This window comes from Chiloscyllium plagiosum, unplaced genomic scaffold (assembly GCF_037043375.1).
Source record: "Chiloscyllium plagiosum isolate Xiang-an unplaced genomic scaffold, Cpla_swu_hap1 HiC_scaffold_7, whole genome shotgun sequence".
NCBI classification, from domain to species: domain Eukaryota; kingdom Metazoa; phylum Chordata; class Chondrichthyes; order Orectolobiformes; family Hemiscylliidae; genus Chiloscyllium; species Chiloscyllium plagiosum.
This window is the reverse complement of record NW_028270145.1, coordinates 32,101,349-32,122,286: the sequence shown is the minus strand read 5'-3', so window position 1 is coordinate 32,122,286 and position 20,938 is coordinate 32,101,349. Positions and strand designations below refer to the sequence as shown.

The following is a 20,938-nucleotide window of genomic DNA, read 5'->3' as shown; positions in this document are numbered from 1 at the left end:
AAAAGGCCTACAACCAAAATAAGCAACAGCAGAGATGAGTGATTCCAGGCACACTTCAGAATCTAGCCCCTAGGTCCACAGATATTATTCCAACCAACATTAATGAGTAACTTGCTAGATGACAGAATCAATTAATAATCCAAGGGAAATTGTAAACAATAAAACTGGTTGGTTGGTTTTCTGAGAAACAATGATTAGTTAAATTCAAAATTATACATCTACAACCAACAGTGCTATAGTGTGAAAAAGATGTAGAAAAAGAATGGAACAAAGGAATCTTTATCAATATACTACTTTAGACATGTATCTACAAAGAATATTCTGTCAATCTTATTTTTGTTTATTTCCTATTGTCATTTACTTTTGCATACCACTTAACCTAAATTGCAGTTAATCAGCACATCTCTACATGCATTACAGTTAAAATTAATTTTACTTCAGTCAACATGGATTCCAAATGCAAGAACCAATTCAGTATCCTTTGCTATACATCAGGCAGCACTGTCATCGTATAATGTCACTGGATTAGTAATCCAGAGCCTCAGACTAATGTTCTGGGGACAAAAGCATAAACTGCTGGAGAAACTCAGCAGGTCTTGTAACATCGAGAGTTAAAGTAGAGTTAACGTTTCAGGTTCAGTGACCTTTCTTCAGAACTGATGGCAGCTGAAGACAGGGCGTCAGTGGGGACAGGGTGGGGTGAAAGGAGTATGGGATAGGTGGGCATTGAGTCCAGAGAGAGAGAACAACAGTTGGGCAGACAAATGGATGGATAACAGTGAGCAAGGGAGGAAGAAAAGCTGACAATATAGATCATTAGTAAGTGAAAAAGGGTTGGCTGTGATGGAAACATATTAATCATTTGTGAACTATAACAGGAAAAAAAGGACAAAATCCTTGAAAAATTAACTGGTTCACAAATGTCTTTCAGGGAAATGTGCCCAGCATTCTGATCTGACCTCACCTATAACTGACCTCCATTCTCATTACTGAAAATGTGTTGCTGGAAAAGCGCAGCAGGTCAGGCAGCATCCAAGGAGCAGGAGAATCGACGTTTCGGGCATGAGCCCTTCTTCAGGAATGAGGAAAGTGTGTCCAGCAGGCTAAGATAAAAGGTAGGGAGGAGGGACTTGGGGGAGGGGCGTTGGAAATGCGATAGGTGGAAGGAGGTCAAGGTGAGGGTGATAGGCCGGAGTGGGGGTGGGGGCGGGGGCGGAGAGGTCAGGAAGAAGATTGCAGGTTAGGAAGGCGGTGCTGAGTTCGAGGGATTTGACTGAGACAAGGTGGGGGGAAGGGAAATGAGGAAACTGGAGAAATCTGTGTTCATCCCTTCTGGTTGGAGGGTTCCTAGGCGGAAGATGAGGCGCTCTTCTTCCAACCGTCGCGTTGCTATGGTCTGGCGATGGAGGAGTTCAAGGACCTGCATGTCCTTGGTGGAGTGGGAGGGGGAGTTGAAGTGTTGAGCCACGGGGTGGTTGGGTAGGTTGGTCCGGGTGTTCAAGAGGTTTTCTTTGAAACGTTCCGCAAGTAGGCGGCCTGTCTCCCCAATATAGAGGAGGCCACATCGGGTGCAGCGGATGCAATAAATGATGTGTGTGGAGGTGCAGGTGAATTTGTGGTGGATATGGAAGGATCCCGTGGGGCCTTGGAGGGAAGTAAGGGGGGAGGTGTGGGCACAAGTTTTGCATTTCTTGTGGTTGCGGGGAAGGTGCCGGGAGTGGAGGTTGGGTTGGTGGTTGGTGGATGAACTGTTCAACCTCCTCGTTCATCCACTTTACCAACACCTTCCACCCGACCTCAAATTCACCTGGACCATCTCGGACTCCTCCCTCCCCTTCCTAGACCTTTCCATTTTTATCTCGGGCGACCGAATCAACACGGACATTTACTATAAATCGACCGACTCCCACAGCTACCTAGACTACACCTCCTCCCACCCTGCCCCCTGGAAAAACACCATCCCATATTCCCAATTCCTTCGTCTCCGCCGCATCTGCTCCCAGGAGGACCAGTTCCAATACCGTACAACCCAGATGGCCTCCTTCTTCAAAGACCGCAATTTCCCCCCAGACGTGATCGACGATGCCCTCCACCGCATCTCCTCCACTTCCCACTCCTCCACCCTTGAGCCCCGCCCCTCCAATCGCCACCTGGACAGAACCCCACTGATCCTCACCTACCACCCCACCAACCTCCATATACATTGTATCATCCGTTGTCATTTCTGCCACCTCCAAACAGACCTCACCACCAGGGATATATTTCCCTCCCCTCCCCTATCAGCATTCCGAAAAGACCACTCCCTCCGTGACTCCCTCGTCAGGTCCACACCCCCCCACCAACCCAACCTCCACTCCCGGCACCTTCCCCTGCAACCGCAAGAAATGCAAAACTTGCGCCCACACCTGCCCCCTTACTTCCCTCCAAGGCCCCAAGAGATCCTTTCATATCCGCCACAAATTTACCTGCACCTCCACACACATCATTTATTGCATTCGCTGCACCCGATGTGGCCTCCTCTATATTGGGGAGACAGGCCACCTACTTGCGGAACGTTTCAGAGAACACCTCTGGGACACCCGGACCAACCAACCCAACCACCCCGTGGCTCAACACTTCAACTCCCCCTCCCACTCCACCAAGGACATGCAGGTCCTTGGACTCCTCCATCGCCAGACCATAGCAACACGACGGTTGGAAGAAGAGCGCCTCATCTTCCGCCTATGAACCCTCCAACCACAAGGGATGAACACAGATTTCTCCAGTTTCCTCATTTCTCTTCCCCCGACCTTGTCTCAGTCAAATCCCTCGAACTCAGCACCGCCTTCCAAAACTGCAATCTTCTTCCTGACCTCTCCGCCCCCGCCCCCACCCCCACTCCGGCCTATCACCCTCACCTTGACCTCCTTCCACCTATCGCATTTCCAGCACCCTTCCCCCAAGTCCCTCCTCCCTACCTTTTATCTTAGCCTGCTGGACACACTTTCCTCATTCCTGAAGAAGGGCTTATGCCCGAAACGTCGATTCTCCTGCTCCTTGGATGCTGCCTGACCTGCTGTGTTTTTCCAGCAACACATTTTCAGCTCTGATCTCCAGCATCTGCAGACCTCACTTTCTCCTCGTAGAATCAAAGGAGCAGACCATAGCTTTGAGGTCTCCCAAGATTTTAAGTTAAACCTTTTCGAAGATGTTTATTTTCAAATAATATTAGTCTGTCTAGCGCCTCCTTTCCTGTTCTTTGTTACTACAGAATACAGCCCAAAGAAACTATAAACCACAAAGAGACCACACAAACTAGAGGCAGAAGTTGCAAATATTTACTTGACCGTCCTAGAACCTTTAGTAAGATAAGACCACTCCAGCTCTCCTGTGATGTTATTCTGTTTCTTCCCAATAAACAGTAATCTTCCTCCTGGACTGCTTCACTGTGACGGTGACTGTGAGGACACCCTTCCCAGACTGTCTCACTGTGACACTGTGAGGACCCTCCTCCCAGACTGTTTCACTGTGGCGGTGACTGTGAGGACACCCTTCCCAGACTGTCTCACTGTGACACTGTGAGGACCTTCTTCCCAGACTGCTTCACTGTCACGCTGACTGTCAGAACACTCTTCCGAGAAAAGGTAAAGTCACCGTGGTCTTACCAGACTGCAGGGGTGGCCCTGAAACGTACAAACCAAGTGTTACGTCTTGATTTAGATTCACTCCAGTGTGGAAACAGGCCCTTAGGCCCAACCAGTCCACACCAACCCTCCGAAGGGTAACCCATCCAGACCCATTTCCCTCTGACTAATACACCTAACACTATGGGCAATTTAGCATGGTCAATTCACCTAACCTACACATTTTTGGACTGTGGGAGGAAACTGGAGTACCCGGAGGAAACCCATGGAGACACGGGGAGAATGTGCAAACTCCACACCGACAGTCGCCTGAGGCTGGAATTAAACCTGGGACCCTGATGCTGAGAGGCAGCAGTGCTAACCACTGAGCCACTGTGTTTACCTTGAAATTTGTCTTAAATAACTTGTTAAGCTTTGGTCTTTTACCCTGGTTCCTCAATGTTTAAAAATCTGTTTGTTTCTCTAGTATCACAGGTCACTGACCAAATTCCAAGTCATTTGCACTCCTACAGATATACTACATAATTTTGCAATGACTAAAATAACTTCACAGATTTCAAATACTAAACATGGATTTTAACGAGTGGATTAAGATTTCATTAATTAACTGTTTTCCTTTAGTCTCCTTTACCTGCTATCAGGACTTTCTCAAGTCTCCTTTGTTGGATTATCAATCACAAGGGACCTTCACAATAAGGCTGGAGACTTTAACTGAACCTTACAAATTCGCCTAACCAAAATCTGTATAACCAGGTCCTTTTCCTAATTTCATTAAAAAAACTGAATTAATACTTTGATTTCTTTCACCTGCCACCCAGCCAAACTCTGTAATTACAGACAATCCATCTAGTAAAATTTTGTTTAAAAAAAAGTTGCATTAAAACATGATCTATTTCCTATAAATATGGATTAAATTGTTTAAGTTAATTTCCAACTTGTGCCATTCCATTTTAAAATAGGCCTATATTTTTTTAAAAATCCACAATTTTCTATTATAACAAAGGAGATGAAGGTTAAAGGAATGCAATTGAAATATCATATATAGATTACAATGGTGATTGTTGACTGATGGACCTATCTGCATTCACTTTTCAATGTTTTCTTTTTTTTAATTTAGTATACTGTACTGTTTTCTCTTCAGTTTTGCCTGTTTTTAAATCAAAATTCTTTTCTCGACAATAATCATTTTATTTGTTTTGGGCTTTTTTCCCCTTAAATTAACTGTTCTCAAACTAGATTTACATTCAGATCATCGAGCTGTGAATCCCCTCCGAACCACAATAATATCCACTCAGTGCGACAAGTCAGCAGTGTATTTGGGAAAGTAAAGTCAAAGATTGCAAACCTGCTTCTACAATTTAGACTTTTAGTCAGTACATTTTTTTAATGCAAACTGTAAACTATCATAGATAAACCTGTGATTTCTTCAAGCCAAAAGATAATCTTGATGCATTAGATGATATGCTGCAGATTGAACAACAAATTGTTATATTATTGGAGTTACTGGTGCAAGAAATATGTATAGCCCACTCACTATGTCTTCTGGATTTCTCCATTTAACTGAAACAAATCAGCCTGACAGACAATGTAGCTCAGGCTAAATATTATAGCGTGTTTATCATGAGTAAAATTATACTGAAGCAGAATATGTATCTATGGGTCCTTCATTCAGTCATTCACTTTTATCAATATGTCAAAACCCTTGAGATCAGAATCCTTACAATTCATTTCCTTGCGGTTCTTCAGTTGAAATTATTTGTCATGCATGATATTTTAGGTAGTGAAAACAACCAATTAAGCAACACAGAACTAGGTGATTGAATTATGTGAACTACTGCAGTTGTTAACAGTTCTTGGCATAACTGTCAATCAAACCAGGCTTCAAAGACAAAAGGCTGGTGCTGAAAACTGATTTACTGCAGATACTTACATCCTCAGAACAAATCAAACCTGTTTCATTAGAGTCTTGCAAACGTGGAACACCTACCTTTTTATCTAATTATCTAGTGAAACAATCTGGAATCTGCACAGGGAAAAAAACCTCATATACATTGAGAAAGGAATCAAATCAATTTTACCTTGACAAGAATATGTCTATGAGGAACCAATACAGAGGTATGGTGCTCTGTTGAATATCAATGAGGCAAACAGAGATAAATTGTTTTAACCATCTTTCCTCACACAGTAGAAACATTAAACTTTGTGCTTCTGTTCGTAGCATTCATAATTTTTAAAGGGGATAACTGAACAAAACAAAAGTGGAAGTTGAAAAGGGATTAAAAGTAGATTAATTAAAACATGAAATATGACATCACAAATTCCATTTCATTGCATCAACAAAAGGATATTTAAGGAACAAACTAATTAATGAAAAGATTATGTTGAAATTATGTTGCAAATGTTGAAAATTTCAAATAAAAAGAAAAACAAAAAAAAATGTTACTAAGACAACAGGCTATAACCTTGAGGTCAGATGCTTGCCAGAACTATTTTCTGATGTCGTGCTCACGTAGCAACACCAATATAAATCTCTTTCCTCAGACAGTAACAGACTAACTCCACACCTCCGCTAGTCCGTAAGAAAATGGTGATAATCAAGCTACTCAAGTGAATGTAAAAATGAATAGCTTCAGACTGCCCAGGAGAGAGAAGGCTATTCATAAATAGTTGTGAGATTCGGTTTTGAACAATGTAATGGTTTGAGGATAGATTAAAGAGAGTGGAATGGGCAGTTAAAGTAAAGAATACATTCAGTTTCTACAATGTAGGTACACCTCACTAACAAGAAAGAAATTGCATGAATATGGCATCTTTCAACAGCTTCCGGACAATTTAACGTGTTTTACAGCCAATAAATAAGTATTTTTGAAGTGTAGGCAAATTATATTATAATTAAGTTATACTCTGGGAAACCTAACCCCCAATTTACACAGAGCTGGGGCCTGTAAATAGCAATCACTGAGTGATCTAATTCAACAACATTAGCTGAAAAATATCTACCACTTCTACTTTTAATTCAATAGAGTCATGAGGTTTATTTTGTCCACCTGAGAACACAGATGGGTTCTTAGTTTATCATCACAAAGACAGCACTTGCGACAGTGATGCTCTCTATCATTGGTGCACTGATGCATCATGTGCCAGCCTTGAGTCAGTGCTGAAACCTTTGGATTCAAGTTCATCCTAAATTGAAGGAAGCAACACATAAATTGTTCCCTAACACACAGAAGGAAGAATTGAAGTCCTGTCAAAGTTGTGGAAAAAGGTAAATGTACCCAAGATTATCTGGAAAAGTGTAAGCTGCACTGATGGAAAAACAACCAAACTCCTCCACAATAACACTCAACACTGGAGCCCACCAAGGATGCATCCACAACCCTCTACTGTACTCCCTGTACACCCACAAGTGTGATGCCAAATGAATCTGCAAGTTCGCTGTCAACACCACCATAGTAGGACAGATATCTAACAATGACAAGTCAAATTACAGAAGGGAGATAGAAGGTTTGGTGACATAGTGCAATGAGAACAACCTTTCTGTTAATATCAGCAAAACCAAAGAACTGATCATTGACTTTAGCAAGAGAGGAGTAAAACATACCCCCATCAACAGAATTGAGGTCGAGAGGGTGGAGAGCGTCAAGTTCCTTGGAGTGACGATAACAAACGACCAGTCCTGGTCTTCCCATGCAGTTGCGATGGTCAAGATGGGACAACGCCTCTTTCTTCCTCAGGTGGCACAGGAAATTTGGCATGTCCTTAAGGACCCTCACCAACTTCGACAGATGCACAAGTGAAAGCCTACCACCTGGATACATAATGGCCTGGTAGGGAAATTGCTCTGCCCAGGCAACTACAGAGGGTGGTGTGCACAGCCCAGGCCATCACAGGAGCCGAACTTCCACCCATGGACTCCATTTACATGGCTCGCTTCCGCAGAAAAGCTGCCAACATCAAAGTCCCTTGCTACCCTGGTAATGATTTCTTACAATCTCTTCCAGTAGGTTCAGGGACAGCTTCTTCCTGGCTTTCTTGACACTATATCCTCTGCAAGGTTTGTAGCTCAGGTTGAGGTTTAGGGTGTAGGTTTGCTCGCTGAGCTGTAGGTTTGATATCCAGACGTTTCATTACCTGGCTAGGTAACATCATCAGTAGCGACCTCCAAGTGAAGCGAAGCTGTTGTCTCCTGCTTTCTATTTATATCTTTCTCTTGGATGGGGTTCCTGGGGTTTGTGGTGATGTCATTTCCTGTTTGTTTTCTGAGGGGTTGATAGATGGCATCTAGATCTATGTTTTTGTTTATGGCGTTGTGGTTGGAGTGCCAGGCCTCTAGGAATTCTCTGGCATGTCTTTGCTTAGTCTGTACCAGGATAGATGTGTTGTCCCAGTCGAAATGGTGGGTTTTTTTCATCCGTGTGTAGGGCTACGAGGGAGAGAGCTAGCCACAAAAAGACACACGGATGGGACAACACATCTATCTAGATACCACCTATCAACCCCTCAGAAAACGAACATGAAATGATATCACCACAAACCCCAGGAACCCCATCCAGGAGAAAGATATAAATAGAAAGCAGGAGACAACAGCTTTGCTTCACTTGGAGGTCGCCACTGATGATGTTACCTAGCCAGGTAATGAAACGTCTGGATATCAAACCTACAGCTCAGCGAGCAACCTACACCCTAAACTATATCCTCTATTAATGCTGATTTTACTAACGCTGATCTCTCTTATACTCCCTGTGCGATGCCTCCATTTAAAATCCTTTGTTCTTTACATCACTGCTTACTATGACCCGCCTGTACTGCTCGTAAACAAAGCTTTTCACTGTACTTTGGTACATATTACAATAAATAAATCAACCAAGAAATGTTGGTTGCATTTTGGTGCTCATCCAAAAGGACAAGATAGCACAGCACAAAAGCACAACATTTGATAAACTTGGCCCATACCTGCTCTTTTCAGCATCATCCAGAGTCAGTCTTACCCAATGAATTTCATCAACCACCTTCCCCTGCTTCCTCCACACAACCCATTTCACGTAACTTCCTTCTCCATTTAACCAATTCCCCTTTGAAGGCTACAGCTGAATCTACGCATAACACTCTGTCAACTAAAATCCAGGAGGAGTCTCAGATGAATGAAAAGAGACATTAAAAAAGTTAAGATGCCAAATCATGATATCAGAACAGATGCAAGAGGTTAGAGAAACTGGGATACAAGAATGCAGATAAAACAAGGTTAAAACAGAAAGTCATAGTGAGTAGACACACGGCTATTGGGAATATCGTTCGGCTCGTAATGAATGTCTGTGGCAAGTCTGCTGCCAGAAATGGAACTCAACAGAACAGATGAAGGGAGGTGTCAGCATCACCTAAATGTAATGAGAAATTTGGAAACACAGAATTAGAACGACAGCAGTGAGTGATATAAACAGTCATCACCTTAACTGGGGATGAGACCAGATTAAGAACAACTGTTCAATTGAAAGAAACTCTGTTGGACAATGCCTACAAAATAAAAATGAGGTTCAGAGGTTTCACTAGCAACACTTTGTAGTTGAAGCTAAGTAAGGTTCACAAGATATTTGGCATGACATGTTCAGCCAAAGGTGGCAATATATTCAAATGTGGCCAGGTCACTCAGTGTTGGGAGACGTAGAACATAGAACATAGAACTGTACAGCACAGAAACGGGCCTTTCGGCCCACGATGTTGTGCCGAACATGACACCAAATTAAACCTGCCACTGGTTCATATCCCTCCATTCCTTGCATATTTATGTGCTTATTTAGAAGTCCCTTAAAAGCCCCTACTGTATCTGCCTCCATCTTCACCCCGAGCAGCACATTGCAGACTTCTACCACTCTGCGTAAAATAAACTTGGCCCTCACATCTCCTTTGAACTTTCCCCCTCTCGCCTTAAATGCATGACTCCTAGTATTAGGCATTTCAACTCTGGGAAAAAGATTCTGGCCATCAACCCTATCTATTCATCCCATAATTTTATAGACTTCTATCAAGTCTCCCCACACCCTCCACTGCTCCAGAGAAAACAACCTGAGTTTTTCTAGTCTCTCTTTAAGGCTCATACCCTCTAATCCAGGCAGCATCTTGGTAAATCTCTTCTGCACCCTCTCTAAACCCTTCACATCTTTCCTGTAACGTGGCAATCAGAATCGAACACAATACTAGTGTGGCCTGACCGAAGTCTTACAAAGCTGCAACATGACATCCTGACTCTTGTACTCAATTCCCCAACCAATTAAGGGAAGCAAGCCATATGCTCTCTTTACCACCCTACATACTTGTGTGGCCACTTTCAGGGAGCTATGGATTTGAACCCCAACATCCCTCTGTACACCAATGTTGTTCAGGGTCCTACCACTAACTCTATACTTTTCCCTAACATTTGATCTCCCAAAGTGCAGCATCTCACACTTACCCAGATTAAACTCCATCTGCCATTTCACCACCCATATCTGCAACTGATCTGTATCCTGCTGTATCCTTTGACAACCTTCTACACTATCCACAACTCCACTGATCTTTGTATCATCTGTAAATTTACTAACCCATCCATCTACATTTTCATCCAAGTCATTTATACATATCACAAACAGCAGAGGCCCCAGTATGGATCCCTGCAGAACACCATGAGTCACAGACCTCCAGCCAGAAAAACACCTTTCTACCATTAACCTCTGCCTTCTATGAGCAAGCCGATTCTGAATCCATGTGGCCAAGTCACCGTGGATCCCATGTATCTGATTCTTCAGAATAAGCCTACCATGAGGGACCTTGTTAAATGCCTAAATCCATGTTGACAACATCCACTGCTCTCCCCTTATCAATCATCTTCAGCACCTCCTTGAAAAATTCAATCAAGTTACTAAGACATGACATGCCCGGCACAAAGCCATGTTGACTGTCCCTAAGTATGTCATGCTTTTCCAAATGCATCTAAATCCTATACCATAAGAATTTTCTCCATTAACTTCCCAACCACTGATTTGAGACTCACCAGTCTATAGTTTCCTGGAGTTATCCCTATTTCCCTTCTTGAACGGAAGAACAACATTAGTTACTCACCAGTCTTTCAGGACCTTTCCAGTGGCTAGCAAGGATATAAACATCTTGGTCAAGACCCCAGTAATCTCCTCTCTTGCCCTTCTCAATAACCTGAAGTAGATCACTTTGGGTTCTGAGGACATTTCTACCTTAATGCTCTTCAAGAAACCCAACACCATTTCCTTCTTGATCTCAAAATGCCTTAATATATTCGCATGCGCCACACAAATCTCACTACCCTCCATATTCTTCTCCTGGATGAATACCAATGCAAGGTATTCATTTAGAATCTTGTCCATATCCTCTGCCTCCAAGTACAAGTTCCCTCCTTTATCCTGAAGTGCTCCTACCTTCTCCCTAGTTATCCTCTTGTTTTTAATGTAAAAATAGAATGCCTTGCGGTTCTCTTTAACTATATCTGTCAAGGTCATTTCATGGCCACTTCTTGTTTTTCGAATTCGTCGCTGAGTTCTTTCCTGCTTTCTACATTTTCCTCATGGGTCCTGTACAATTCCAGCTTCCAAAACCTTACATATGCTTCTTTTTCCCTTTTGATTAAATTTACAACCTCCCTGTTATCCAAGGGTCCCTTACCTTGCCACCCTTGTCCTTCCTCTTTACTGGAAGATGCTGGCCTTCTTGTAGAAGTTGTGTAGACAAAATCTTGGTGAGCAGTTAAAGTAACTGCTTAAAAAGCAGAGAGTTGGAGTCAAAGAACCTAAATTGTTAAAGTAGCAGAGGACATTACAAGATTTAGTTGGGGAATACGCAAAAGAATATTGTCAGGATTGAAAGTTGACACAGTAGACCTTCTTGAGACAGATCCATTATTTATCTTTGGAAGAGGATGGAAGCAGAAACTGGTATTGGCTTGAGAATGATGGATTGAAAGTAAGTAGTAAAGAGATGTGAAAGATGATTTAGTGCTTCCAATGGGATTAAGATTCAAAGAAAGCCACAAGGAGTAACCTGATATTTAGCCAGGCATAGTCACTTCTACCACATGGCATATGTGCATATTTTTGTTACACTTTTTGTACTGAACTGCAAACTCGTGGAACAAAATATAAATTTATGAACTAGAATCCATCAGATTCTTGAATTAATCACATATGCCGATGTCACGGATGTTGAAACAACCAACAACTAACCCTCAGTGATAATGTAATTAGAATAAGTGAAGTCAAATTCTTGCCAGGGCAGGGGTAATGCGATAATTTATTTTTTTTTAATGACCGGAAAGTGAAAGTTATGTCTGAAAGTATTACACAACAGACATTAGAAAGACAATTTGACATTGTAATTTCACTTCAGAACTCTGTTGAAAGCTGCTCTGCAAATTTATCAGGACATCAGCAAAGCTCCTCAAAGGAAATAGAATCTTAAAACACCCAAACTCAACTATCTTTGGTCTTCATTCAATTTGCATAATGATGCATCTTTTAGAATATAAATATTCTGGACTTAGATTATTATTATCTGGTCACTAATTAATCACAGACACAGAGCAATGAGTTTTAATCTTTAGGACAATTTCCTTTGCAACTAGCTTTTTTCAGTTGATTATGAGGCATACTCCTTATTACAGGTTCTACAGTTTCCTTCAACTGCATTATTTAATCAGTGTGAAATATTTCCTTTGGTATAGGTGACAAATTGGACCAAGTAATGAGTACTTACATCACATTTTGAGAGGCACGGTGTAAGATCAGCAGCTTTACAACTTCCACGTGTCCATTCCTAACAGCATCGTGCAAGGGAGAATCGTTCTGGTATCCTGGTGTATTCAGTAGTACGCCAAATTTCAGCAGCCGCTCTACAATTTCCAAGTGTCCATGGTTGCATGCTTCATGCTACAAAAAGATAGCCATTATTTAGTTTGAAGAGAGATATGCACAAATATTACAATGTAGACATTAAGCCATATAGAAAACCACAGTCATAAGAAAATAAAATTAGGAGCAACAGGAGACAATTCAGCTCCTCCAACCTACCATTCAATGTGCTACCATTCAATACGATCCTGGCTGATCTTATCACGGCCTCAACTCCACTTTCCTGCTGGCTCCCCCTAACCCTTCAACCCGTTAGTAAAATTACACAATATCCTAAGCATCCACAACACTGTGGATTAGTAATTTTCACAGATTCTCAACCCTTCAAGAGAAATAATTTCTCCTCATCTGCTATCTTTTGTTCTAAAACAATGACCTCTTGATCTAGATAGCCTCACAAAAGGAAACATTGTCTCTATGTCTACTTTGTCAATCCTCTTTGGCAGCTTAAATATCTCAACCACATCGCCTCTCATTCTTCTAAATTCGAGAGAATATAGGCCTAAATTGGTAATCATTCATCAGGAGACAATGGTCTGGTCTGGTCAATCTTCTCTAAACTGCCTCCAGTGCAATTACATCCTTCAAGTAAGGGGACTAAAGTTAAAGGCAGTACTCCAGATGTGATCTCATTAATTTTTCTTTTAGCAATTAATGCCAAAATTCCATTGCTCTTCTTATTACCTACTGTACCAGCACACTAATTTGCAATGATTTGTGCACAAGGATACTCAGATCCCACTGTACCCAAAAACTCTGAAGTGCTCTTTCAACTTTTGGTAATGCTTTGTTGATCTTCAAAAGTTTTCCAAACTGTCAGCCTGCCACTTGTCTTTGCACTATTGTAAGCCTTTATTTTTGTCTTTACAGTATCTTTACTTGCTTAGCTGTGGATGATTTTCTCCCTCTTAACAATCTTTTTTCCTCTTTGGAATATAATTAGAGTCAGAGAGATGTACAGCACGGAAACAGAACCTTCGGTCCAACTTGTTCATGCCGACCAGCTATCCCAACTTAATCTAGTCCCATTTGCCAGCACTTGGCCCACATCGATCTAAACCCTTCCTATTCATATACACATCCTTTTAAATGTTGCAATTGTACCAGTCTCCACCATTTCCTCTGGCAGCTCATTCCATACACACCACCCTGCATGACAAAGTTGTCCCTTAGGTCTCTTTTATATCTTTCCACTCTCACCGTAAACCTATGCCTCTAGTTCTGGACTCCCCGATCCCAGGGAAAAGACTTTCTCGGTTTATCCTATACATGTCCATCATGATTTTATAAACTACTATGAGGTCACCTCTCAGTCTTCGACGCTCCAGGAAAAACAGCCACAGCCTTTTCACCCTCTCCCTCTTGCTCAAATCCTCCAACTTTGGTAACATCCTTGTAAATCTTTTCTGAACTCTTTAAAGTTTCACAACATCCTTCCTATAGGAAGGAGACCAGAATTGCGTGCAATATTCCAAAAGTGACCTAACCTACGTTCTGTACAGCTGCAATATGACCTCCCAATACCTATACTTAGTTGGAAGTATCTCCTTAAACATCTGCCACTGCCCATTAACCGCCCTATTTTATAGTCTTCCTGCCCACTCTACTAGACAAAACATATCCTCATGCCTATGTAATTACCTCTAACTCCAGAATACTAGTATGGGGCTTCAGTTTCTTGTGCTCAAACCGATTTTGAAACCTAGCATGCTATGGTCACCCTTCCCTATAGGATCCTTTACTAAAAAATCATTAATTAATCCCACCTCGTTACGCAATTCCAAATCCAGAATAGGTTGCTGCCTGGTGGTTCCCCGACTTATTGCTCCAAGAAACACAGTCTCAAAAACATTCAATGAATTCTCCATTGAGGCTACCCTTTACAAATTTGAGTAAACTAGTCTATATGTATATTAAAATCACCCATGATTATTGTCATACCTTTCTTGTAAGCCCACAGTATTTCTTGGTTTATAATAAACCTCACTGCAGAACTACTGTTTAGGGGCCTATAGGTTACTCCCATCAGGGAACTCTTTCCCTTACTACTTCTTATTGCTACTCCAGTATCTATTTTTTTCCCCATCTCAGCATCGATCCCTTCCATTACTAACAAAAGTCACACAACCTCCTTTTCCTTCCACCTATCTTTACGAAACACTGAGTACTCTTGGATATTCAATTCTCTAAAGCTGGTCTCCCTGTAGTCACGTCTCAATAACTGCCACTAAATCATACCCATTCATCTCTATTTGTGCTGTTTACTTGTTAATTTTATTTCAAATGCTACATGCATTCAGACACAAAGGTTTGTTCTATTATCCCTTGGTACAATATGATGTTCAAACATTCTATATCTTCCCTTTATTTTCTGCAAACGGTCAACCTCATCACTAAGCTGTACTCCTACCTTCTCCTTAAACTTTGATTTTCTAATTTTCCATGCAACTGAACTCTCCCCTCAACTACTTAGTTGAAAGCCCTATCTACAGCCTCAGTTACGTAATGTGCCAGGATTCTGGCCCAGCTTGATTCAGATGGAGCCCATGCCATCGAAACAGTCCCTCATATCCCAGTACTGGTGCCAATATTCCATGAATTCGAACCTATTTCTCTGACACCAATCAGATGATATCAATGTCAGATGAATAAGTTTAGCAAGCAACCGATGGATTTAAGATTCATGACTGGAAGTTTTATTTTGGAATGAGAAACATGAAAGCCCAGCTGGAACAGAATGGATCAGCAATCATAAAGTACTTAAATTCTGAAAAAAGGCCCCAAGGTGCAGGGACATAAAGCAAAGAGACATTTAATGCAGAAAGAACAGCAACACAACAGAGCTCCACTTGATCAGAGGGATATACCTGTAATGCCCGAATGTTAAAGTCCTGCTCTTCATTTTTAAAAACTCACTCCTAGGATGTGGGAATCACTGGTTGGACCAGCATTTATTGCCCGTCTATCTTGCCCTTGATCTCATTAGAAAAATCCCAGGACAAAACATGACACTTCCACAGAAGTGGGAGATCACAGGGACTTAACTGTACACTCAAACAGTTAAATAAATTTATTTGGCAGAACACTGATTAAACAGTGGAACTCTCATCCACATGGAGGAACTGAGGTTAATAGCATACAGACATACCAGGCAAAGCTAGATAGCTATGAGATAGAGAAAGAAATAGGAGGGTATGCTAAGAAAGATTAGTGAGAGATGGATAGGACAAAGCTCAGGTGGTGTAACTGTTTAGATGTCCTGAATGGTCCATTTCTATGACATTCCGTATCATTTTAAATAATGTACACAGGCAAAGGCACAGGTCTACCAGAGCTCAGTTTTTTCTCTGCATCTGGAAGAACAATTGGTAAAAACAATGCTTTGGTACCTTCCAGATTCCTAAAGGAGGAAAAAAAAATTTCAATTAAAGTTTTTAAAAGCTTTGCATTGATCCACCACTGCATATACCTCATGTAGCTGCATTTCAAATGGAATTTTTTCAAGAATTTAAAGGTGCAATTCCTATCAGAAGGATGTTGTGAAGCTTGAAAGGGTTCAGAAAAGATTTACAAGGATGTTGCCAGGGTTGGAGGGTTTGAACTATAGGGAGAGACTGAACAGGCTGGGGCTGCTTTCCTGGAGCGCGGAGGCTGAGGGGCAACCTTGTGGAGGTTTATAAAATCATGAGGGACATGGATAGGGTAAATTGACAGTCTTTTCCCAGGGTGTGGGAGTCCAGATCGAGAGAACATCGGCTTAGAGTGAGAGGGGAAAAAATTAAAAGGGACTTAAGGGGCAACTTTTTCACACAAAGGATGGTGCATGTATGGAATGAGCTGCCAGAGGCAGGGGTGGAGGCTAGTACAATTGCAACACTTAAAAGGCATCTGGATGGGTATATGAATAGGAAAGGTTTGGAGGGATATGGACCAAGTGCTGGCAAATGGGACTAGATTAATTTTGGCACGGATGAGTTGGATCCAAGGGTCTATTTCTGTGATGTATATCTCTAGAACTCTATGACATGTAGCTTGCTCCCTTGAGTGATCTCAATAGTTATATTTTTCCTTAGATATCGAAACCAAAACTGGATGACTGAACAGTTTTGGTCACCTTCTCTAAGGAAAGAAACAATGGCTTTGAAGGTAGTCCACAGAAGGTTCACTGGGTTGGTCCCAGATATGGAAGGATTTTCTTATGAGGGGAGGTTCAGTAAGTTGAGCTTGTACTTAGTGGAGTTTATAAGAATGAGAGGAGGTTTTACTGAAACATAAGATTCTTATCGCTTGACAGAGTAGACACAGAGAGGAATCCTTGTGGGAAAGTCTAGGACTAGAGGACAATCTCAGAGTAAGGGGTCGCCCACTTAGGGCAAAGAAAAGGAGGATTTTTCTTTTTCCTCTGAGAATTTAGTGACCTGTGACATTCTTTACCACGGAGAGCTGTTGAGATTGGGTCGTTAAATATACTCAAGGCTGAAACAGACAGACTTTTATTGAGTAAGGGTTTCAAGGCTTTTGGGGAGAAGGCAGGAAAGTGGAATTGAGGATCATCAGATCAGCCATGATTTCATTGAATGTTGGAACAGACACAGTGGGCCAAATGGCCTACTTCTGCTCCTATGTCTAATTGCAACAGACAAACCTAATTTCCATACAGCTTTTGCTGTTGGAAATGCCATTAAATGCAGAACCAAGCTGAGCCTTGATGATAAACTACTTTTTTTTTTAAATTCCCATCACCTGCATCTAAAGGAGTTCGACTTTTATTAAATATCACTGAGCAAAATAAGAAGTTTATTTTTATGACATCCAGAAAATTTCTAATTAACAATATCAATGATCCTTACATGACCAATTTTTGAAGGAATTCAAACAATTTTATGGAAGAAATTAAACCAAAAAATACATTTTCTTGGAACTATACAGTAATTTTCTTTATATATTAAGTCTCCATTTCTTTTAGCACTTCACATCAGAAGTACTGATCCAGGCTTTTGGAGGAAGATCGATCAAATTGCACAATGTGATGAAATTCCAAAACTTGGACTTGGCACTAATGGGACACAAAATTTCATGACCTATCACTTAATTTCACCCAACCTGCAGTCTGCTGGTAATTCGAACTTAAATCTCCAAACACAACAAGGCCATTAAACTGCACTGTGCAAAGAACAAGCTGTCTATTCTCCCTAGTAACTTGCACGGGCACAGCTGTACATATGACTCCAAACCCAAGTGTGCTGCATTAGAGAAAGAAACCCTGCACAGAGATAAAATATGTTTAGGAGGTGCCAATGTTGAACTGGGCGGACAAAGTTAAAAATCACACAACACCAGTCCAAGAGGTTTATTTGGGAGTATCTGTACAAGCTTTTGGACCGCTGCACCTTTGTCAGGTAGCTAGTGGGACAGGCTCATAGGACACAGAATTTATAGTAAAAGATCAAAACAAAAGATAAGATGGGGACAAATATCTGATTGGCATGATAATATAGCTTCAGGAATGCTGAAGAAATTAGCAAAGTAATGCATTTTTTCATTTGACAGCATGGGTTCAACTGCAATTATTTGTACAATTGAAATCCAATCTTTGAAATGTTCTGTAAACAGCTGCACTTTGAAGCCATCAATTGTGATTGCAAATGGTTTTCAAATGCCAAAAAAAGTAAATTGTGAAATACTATAGCTATTGTTTAACCTGTGTAAAAACCACCAAAGTTAATTTATACAATGCAAGATTCATTTTCCAAATGCTGGTAAAATCTAGAACCACAAAAATTATTGCTAAAAAATCATGGAATCCTAACCAATGATCAGAGTGCCAAATGTGGCTACAAGGCCAGTTAGCTCAATCATGGTAAGTCATCCTCCGCAACTCTTTGATCAAATAACAACCACTTGACACTGAATTCATCCCAGAGTTTCAGCACTTGCATTCCTGCGCATTGCCCACCTTTCACGAAAGCTTCAGTGTCTAGGACTTGATACCTGATATGCTGCTTGTGGGAGATTGGAGGATCAGGACTGAATTCCTAATTGGGAGTGGAAGCACTTTTACTGAGCTAAACCAAAATCTTCAGTTTCACACATTAAAAAAAAGGCTTAGAAGCTCTGTATCTGGAATGCTAATGCAGGGAAACTTCCTGAGATGGGTACAATAATTACCATGCCTTGAAGTAAAGTACAACAGTGTCTATTAGAATAGTTGATTGGTCATTCAAAGGCACCTAAAGTTAAGACTCCTTAAGAGAAACAATATTAATCAAATCTGATTGGCTACCTGTACCTTGCATTTAGCATATTGAATCACTTCATGATTTGAAATCAGATGCAAGAATGCAAAAACATTGTTGATGTATATGTATAGATACGTACCAATGGTGTCCATCCAGCATTATCTTTGATGTTTGGATTCGCTCCATTCTCCAAAAGCTGCTCCACTGCTGCAATATCACCCTGTAACACAGGACAACAGTCAGATCAGCAAGGATTCACAGGTTGTACCTCCCTAATTTGGCAGCCTTAGGACTAGGCCTTTGTTAGGCCACAGGAAGTCAAGTGTATTCAATGCAGAAAAACTTACATGTTGACTTGAAAAACTTACATGCCTCATCTTGACTTACAGTATTCACATGTCTATGGGATGAATGATTTTTCCAACTGCATACCAAAAACAAGACTTACAATATTCAAAACAGACAAAGTAAAACAACAAAATATGAATAAAAGATCCATGTAGAGCCACTGTACAGAAAGCCAGAAGTATTGCAGGTGTCAAACAGGGAGTTACAACCTGTATTAGAGGTGAAATAACATATGGTGCAGGTTTTGCACAGATTCTATGACAAATAGACTTCTCATACTTTACCATACAGTGACGTACAGTGAGTGACCTACCAACACTAAAATGTTAACTGAGAGTAAGGGATCAAATAAAAATTTGAAGCAAACACAAAATGCTGGAGAAACTCAGCAAGTCTGCCATTATCCCTCATTCTAATCATTAATCCTCTAAATTTAATGATTATTGCCCTAACCTGGTTAGCCATACTTGACAAGACAAGCCTTTTGTCCCAGGAATCAGCCAAGTAAATCTCTTTTAAATTTCCTCCAATGCCAATATATAATTTTTAAAATAATACCAAAATGACACACAGTACTCCAGATGTGGCCTCACCAAGATCCTGAAAAGTTGTTACAAGACTCCTTTTTTTAAAACTCTGATTTTATAAGTCAAAATTCCATTTGCTTTCTTAATTACATGCTGCACCACATGCTAATATTTTATGTCATGTGCACACAAACACACAGATCCCTCTGTGGTGCACTTTTTAAAGAGTCTTTCTTCATTGAAATAATGGTGCGCATTTTGATACTGCCAACCAAAAAGAATGACCTCATACTTTCCTACATTAACCTCTATCTGCCAAGTTTTTGCCAAGAGTGTGCTCTCGTGCAGCACCTGGATGATAATGAAGCACATACTTAAAATGACAAGTAACATTATCATACAAGGACAAGACAATGACATCTCTAACAAGAGTCTCTAACCACCTCTCCTTAATGTTCACTGACAAAACCACCATCCAATATCCATGAAATTTGTCAGTGGCAAGAAACATAATTAGAACAGTAGCGTATACATTGTGGCCAAATAAACAAGTCAGAGTCTGGTATTCTGTGACGAATAACTCACCTCCCGAATTCTCAAAACCTTTGCACCATGTACAGGACACAAGTCAAAAATGTTATGGAGTACTTGTCTGGATGACTGTATTTCAACAATATTTAGAAGCTCAACACCATCCAGAACATATCAATGCACTTGATTGGCATTTCATCCAAAACCATAAACAGCAACTCTCTCCATCACATATGCGACATTGGGGCAACATGCACTGTAGCAACTTGCCAAGCCTTTTTGACAGCAACTTTCAAACCCACAATCTCCATCACAAGTGTAGCAGCACTTGGGAGTAACCCATCTCAAGGTCACAAATCATTCCAACTTGGAAATATATTACCATTTCTTCATCATCGCCACATGTAAATTCTGAAAAACAATATCTAACATCAGTGTGGGTCCACCTTGACCACATAGACTGCAGCTATTCAAGATAACAGCTCATCAACACTGCAGGGGATTAGAGATGGGCAATAAATGCTGGTCTTGCCATTGACAACCACATCCCTCAAATAACTAATCATATATATTTTTAAAAGTGCTTTTTTTGGACAAGAAGTTAAATGACTAACATTACTCCTCAAATTTGGAAGTGTCTCAGGGAACTTGTGGTAAGTTTTATAGAAAACTGGCACATCAGTTTCCCAAAGTACTTCTGGGACCATTTTTCGTCCCCCCATTTCTCCAACAATAAAATGTCATTCCTCCAAATAGGTTGTTCA

General features: G+C 41.0%; 1 protein-coding gene across 2 annotated transcripts in view; it reads right to left on the bottom strand.

The window, feature by feature from the left end:
• The window catches only part of bard1 (BRCA1 associated RING domain 1), a 176,862-nt gene that overhangs the window by 107,196 nt on the left and 48,728 nt on the right, over positions 1 to 20,938 (bottom strand). For both annotated transcript variants that reach the window (XM_043693340.2, XM_043693343.2), the window contains 2 exons: positions 18,908 to 18,988; positions 12,375 to 12,547 (listed from right to left, as the gene is read on the bottom strand). In XM_043693340.2, coding sequence (XP_043549275.2) covers positions 12,375 to 12,547; positions 18,908 to 18,988 — 254 coding nt within the window. The remainder of the gene's footprint in view (positions 1 to 12,374; positions 12,548 to 18,907; positions 18,989 to 20,938) is intronic.